Source organism: Theropithecus gelada, chromosome 10 (genome assembly GCF_003255815.1).
Source record: "Theropithecus gelada isolate Dixy chromosome 10, Tgel_1.0, whole genome shotgun sequence".
Classification (NCBI taxonomy): Eukaryota; Metazoa; Chordata; class Mammalia; order Primates; family Cercopithecidae; genus Theropithecus; species Theropithecus gelada.
Window position 1 is genome coordinate 56875632 of NC_037678.1, and position 6000 is coordinate 56881631.

Sequence of the window (6000 nt, forward strand, 5' to 3'; positions counted from 1 at the left end):
GTCCCAGCTACTGGAGAGGCTGAGGCTGAGGCAGGAGAATCGCTTGAGCCAGAGGCTGCACTCTAGCCTAGGCAACAGAGCAAGACTGTCTTCAAACAAACAACCCCAATAACACAGGTTCATATCCTGTATATCCTACCTCTCCAATGGGTAGTGTGTGACCTTGGGGCAGGTCCTTTAGTACCTTAACCTGTAAAATGGGAGCAATAAAAGCCAACTCTATTTTTCACATGATCTGTCATCAAACTCCACCACATTCTGCCACGTCCTTAAATTAGCCGGGTAAAGAAACTACAAATGGGGAAGGTACATGGTGCTCCCAGCTTGGTCTCATCAAGCCTGGCTCTATACTGTTATGGGTGAGGGTTATCTTGTCCTTTTTTCCTACATCCACTTCTAGAGCCCTTGATGTTCTGTCAGTTCCTGCAAGGTACAGGTTCACCATCTGTGTTAATTACAAACTGTTTAATTGTTTCTTATCCCAATAACTTTACAAATATAGAACCACATGCCAGTCTGGGGGTGCTGTGCAGTGAGTCACTACAAACTCGCTCAGGCACAGCTTAATGCCGCTGAGATCCATCTAGGAGCAGTCCCAGCGGTGGCCTCAGCCGTGTGAAGAAGAGGGCTTTGGAGGAGGGCTGCCAAGTGTGGCCAGGGCACCTGGCCTCAGGTCTGTGGAGGTGCTTCAACAGCACGATGCTCATTCTCTGTCCGTAGTGTCTCCATATACTTTCTCATCTTCTCCACCATCCAGGAGGGTAGGACAAAGGATTTCAATTCTTCCAGCTTCAGATCCAGGCATCCTCTGGAACAGACATTGAAGAGGGAAGTTGGGGGAAGTGAGGACATAGGCCCTGCCTCATTCTAGGGCCTACTTTGAGGCAGGGAGAGGAGAAGGGGCAGGAGACCCACTGGTTTTACCTGTAGTCATCACTGGCCGCAAGGTCCCGGATGTCTTCCTCGATGAGGAGGTAGGCCTGAGGCAGGAGCAAGGGAGAGGGATCATTGCGATTCATTTCACTCCAACTCAGTAACACTTCATTAAACATCTGCTTAACGTAAGGCCTGCTACTAGGTGGAAGAGGGGGGATGCGGTTTACAATTTAGTAGGGAAGAGTAAGTAAGTGGGGAGAGATGGGAATGGTTCCTTGAGACAATCTTTTACTACAGTAGATGCTTTATGGATGGGAGAGTAGGGACTGGTGACTTATTTATAGCCTCCTTTTTTAAAAAAGGACCCATTTCTCTCTTGAATGATGTGAAAAGTAAAAGTAAAAAAAAGAAAATAAAGAAAAAAAAAAGGGATCCACCATTACTCCTACACCTTTTGGTTAAGATCAAGTGTACAAAAGGACCCAAGGTGGGTTATAACAAAATGGCAAGAAAACCAGCAAAATATACATGGAAATAGGAAATCAGGAAGAGGAAACCATGTGCTCCCTCTGAGGACAAAGATAACTTGGTTTTGAATTTGTGGCAAAATGGAAAACATGATAAACTGCCCTGCTGTCTAGTAATTGGCCTGTATTGTACTGAGGCCTATAGAAATGCTTTGTCACAATGCCTCGGTCTACAGTGGGTGAGGGCCCTTTTGTGAACTTAACATATAGGAAGAGTTGTTCATCACATTAGAAAGTCTTCTGTGGGAGACTTTTTAATGTTAGGGTCAGGAATAATTGTGTATCCCTCGAGTAATTTATCTACATCTTATGGGCACTATGAACCATAACAGATCAGGTGTCCATGAGCGGAGCCTAGAGCTGAATTTGCCAGCATCTGTAGAAGTGCACAGGTCTCCCAGGTCAGCAATATAAAAAACACTTTTTTTTTTAAAGAACTAGTTTTACTGGTGGCTTAATTTTAGGTCCTGCCCCCACCCCCTACCATCTATTTCTTATTTATGTTATATTTTATGTACATGGAGCTTAAATCTTTTTTGAAGTAAAGCATAGGCATAGAGTGGTACAATAAAATCAAAGGTAGCTCTCACTGGCAGAAAGGAGATGGCGTATCAGTTTGTAAGACACTTAGATTCTAAAAGGAGCAGTACCTGTGGTGGGAGGGAGTGAGTCCTCAGGTGGGGGACATTGTGTGTGATGGACAAAGCCCTCAACACTAGTTTTTGAACACATGCAATGATGATTTTCCTAAGGTTGCTGTTTCATATGATCTGAGAACTCTTTAAGTAGAGGTAAATCTGGAAGGGGCTGCCAGGTGTGCAAACACATTTCATTGCTAACTCCTACTGCCAAGGGTTGCGGCCTCGAGTACTGGTTTGAGAAAAGATTCTATAGCTGTGTCTGGTGGAAGAGTGATCAATGAGTGAAGTCTATCAATGGGTGCAATAGTGGGGAAAAGTAGTATTGTGTGTCTTATACCTGCTATTCCCATGGACAGCTAATAATATCCAAATATGTGATCTTGGAGGCATGAGGAGAAAGTGTGAGGGGGCGGAAGGGAGATCTAGGGGATAGGGAAGGGAACCTGAAGATTACAATTTGCTCTTCAGCATGAAGAAATGGGCCTATAAGTCTCTCTTCTCACACACTGGTCAGGCTTTAGGAGTCAGATTTGGAGGTAAGCTGTCACCTACAGCCAAAATCCTGGTTTCCAGGTGGGGTGGGTCGCTGGCAGTGGCACAAGTGAATACTGCTTACCATCTTGCCCCCTGTTGCCCGCATGTGATGCTGCTCAGCCAGCCAGTGCTTGTCCTGGGGGTCAGCTGCATACTGTAAGGGATGAAGTTATAAGAGAATTAGCCTCGGGTAAGGGGCTCTTCTCATTTGGTCCCAGAGCATACTCTTGGCCCTTGAGCAGCTCTTACCAAAAGTCCTTGTCTCCTAGCGTGGTGGACTTAGAGGGCTCACTAATCTCTTCAGAGAAAGCTGAGCCAAACCCAGAGGGCAGACCATGGGACCCAATTCCCAGAGACTTAGTATACTCCCAATCCTCACTCCCTTCTCAAAACAAAGCACCCTGGGCAACTGGTGGGACTGATAACTATTATTTTAGAGCTTTCTCTTTTAAAAAATGAACTGAGGTGGCTTGTAACGCCTGTAATTATTACACTGACTATAATAAAACAAAAATCAGGACACCTCATGTACTGTCAGATGCATAATAGCATCATGGTTAAGAACTCAGTTTTGGAGTTACAAATGAGGTTTGTTTGTTCATTTATTTATTGAGATGGAGTTTCACTCTTGTTGCCCAGGCTGGAGTGCAATGGAATGATCTCGGTTCACCACAACATCCGCCTCCCAAGTTCAAGCGATTCTCCTGCCTCAGCCTCCCAAGTAGCTGAGACAACAGGCATGCGCCACCACACCTGGCTAATTTTGTATTTTTAGTAGAGACGGGGTTTCTCCATGTTGTTCAGGCTGGTCTTGAACTCCCAACCTCAGGTTATCTGCCCGCCTTGGCCTCCCAAAATGTTGGGATTACAGGTGTGAGCCACTGCGCTCAGTTGTTTATTTATTGAGACGGAGTCTCACTCTGTCATTCAGGCTAGAGTGCAGTGGTGTAATCTTGGCTCAATACAACCTCTGCCTCCTGAGTCCAAGCTATTCTTCTGCTTTAGCCTCCTGAGTTGCTGGGATTACAGGCATGTGCCACCACACCCAGCTGACTTTTATATTTTTAGTAGAGACAGGGTTTCACCATGTTGGCCAGGCTGGTTTTGAACTCCTGGTCTCAACTAATCCACCCGCCTCAGTCTTCCAAACTGTTGGGATTACAGGTATGAGCCACCGTGCTCAGCCCAAATAAGGCTTAAATTCTGGTTTCTAGGTTGGGCACCTAGAAACCAGAATTTAAGTGCCTTAAAAAATAAAAAATTTGAGGAGTGAAGGGACACTGAATTTTTTTTTTTTTTTGAGACAGAGTATCGCTCTGTCACCCAGGTTGGAGTGCAGTGGCGTGATCTCGGCTCACTGCAACCTCTGCCTTGTGGGTTTAGGCAATTCTCCTGCCTCAGCCTCCCGAGTAGAGTAGCTAGGAACTACAGGACTACACCACCATGCCTGGCTAATTTTTGTACTTTTAGTAGAGATGTGGTTTCGCCATGTTGGCCAGGCTGGTCTTGAACTCCTGACCTCAGGTGACCTGCCCGCCTTGGGCTCCCAAAGTGCTGGGATTACAGGCATGAGTCACTGCACCTGGTCAAGAAACTGTGTTTTGCTATTACCTCCTGTGTATTGTCTGAATCTTTTTACAACAGGAGTGGGTTTATATATTATTTCTATAATCAAAACATTTAAAAAAGGAAAAGAATTTGAATAATGGCTTCTGAAGGACAGAAAAATGGGCAAAAGATGTAACAGGCAGCTTACAGAAGAAATACAAATAGATTCTAAACGACTGAAAAGATACTTATAATCACTAATAGAGAATTGTAAAGTTGGGCTAGGTGCAGTGGCTCATGTCTGTAATCCCAGCACTTTGGGAGGCTGAAGCTGTGGATCATTTGAGGTCAGGAGTTTGAGACCAGACTGGCTAACACGGTGAAAACTCGTTTCTACTAAAAATATAAAAATTAGCCGGGTGTGGTGGCGGGTGCCTGTAATCCCAGCTACTCGGGAGGCTGAGTCAGAAGAATTGCTTGAACCTGGGAGACGGAGGTTGCAGTGCACCGAGATTGTGCCGTAGCACTCCAGCCTGGGTGACAGAGGGAGACCCTGTCCCATTAAAAAAAAAAAAGAATTGTAAAGTGAAACAACAAAAAATTTATTGGACTGGAAAGATTAAAATGAGAGGTAATAACCACTGGTAATGAGAGTGTGGGTTCGGAGTTTATTACAAATGGTGGATTTTAGAATTGGGAAACTATGATAATAATGGTTAACATTTATTGAGCCCTTACTATGTGCCAGGCATTATGCTGAGTGCTTTACTACACTCTCTGTTAGTTAACCTTAAAAGTTTGGTCTAGGGCCGGGCACGGTGGCTCACGCCTGCAACGCAGCACTTTGGGAGGCTGAGGAGGGTGGATCATGAGGTCAGGAGTTTGAGACCAGCCTGGCCAACATGGTGAAACCCCATCTGCACTAAAAATACAAAAATTAGCCGGGTGTGGTGGTGGGCACCTGTAATCCCAGCTACTCGGGAGGCTGAGGCAGAGAACTGCTTGAACCTGGGAGGTGGAGGTTGCAGTGAGCTGAGATCACACCACTGCACTCCAGACTATGTGACACATCAAGACTCCGTCTCGGGAAAAAAAAAAAAAAAAAAGGTTGGTCTATCACTATTCTCATTTTATACAGGACAAAAACAGACTCAGAAATGTGGATCAATTCCCAGACTTGAGCTAGTTAAAAAAAAGAAAAAAGAAATATGGAGCCATTTGTTTAAGTTCATGCAGCTAGTAATGGAACCAGGCCCGAAGCCATACTTTTAACCACGCTGAAGTGGGAATTCGAAGTAGGTCCAAGGGTGTATTGATTTTGGGGATGATACAAACAAAGCTTCTTGGAGGAGGTGGATCTTAAAGAATAGTCAGGCAGATAAAGGTGGGAGAGGAAGGCCACCCAGGTAATGGGAATAGCAAGAGTGATGACATTAAAAGAGGAAAACAAAGAAGGAGCCACTGGGAAAATGGTTTCAGTGTTGGAACTCGAGGATATCAGACTGGAGAAGAAGCGTGAGCAGGTATGCCTTTCAAAGAACTTGAAAACTTGCACAATGGCCGGGCGCGGTGGCTCAAGCCTGTAATCCCAGCACTTTGGGAGGCCGAGGCGGGTGGATCACAAGGTCAGGAGATCGAGACCATCCTGGCTAACACCGTGAAACCCTGTCTCTACTAAAAAAATACAAAAAACTAGCTGGGCGTGGTGGCGGGTGCCTGTAGTCCCAGCTACTTGGGAGGCTGAGGCAGGAGAATGGCATGAACCCGGGGGGCAGAGCTTGCAGTGAGCCGAGATCGCGCCACTGCACTCCAGCCTGGGACACAGAGCAAGAGTCCGTCTCAAAAAAAAAAAAAAAAAAAAAAAAAAAAAAAAA

General features: G+C 45.5%; 1 protein-coding gene across 1 annotated transcript in view; it reads right to left on the reverse strand.

Annotated features, from left to right (window-relative positions):
- Window positions 1-437: 437 nt before the first annotated feature.
- The window catches only part of DNTTIP1 (deoxynucleotidyltransferase terminal interacting protein 1), a 23685-nt gene continuing 18122 nt past the window's right edge, over window positions 438-6000 (reverse strand). Inside the window, exons 11-13 of the mRNA XM_025400241.1 lie at window positions 2661-2732; window positions 925-980; window positions 438-808 (exon numbers count right to left, since the gene is read on the reverse strand). Of these exons, the coding sequence (XP_025256026.1) occupies window positions 670-808; window positions 925-980; window positions 2661-2732 (267 nt within the window). The 3' untranslated portion in view covers window positions 438-669. The remainder of the gene's footprint in view (window positions 809-924; window positions 981-2660; window positions 2733-6000) is intronic.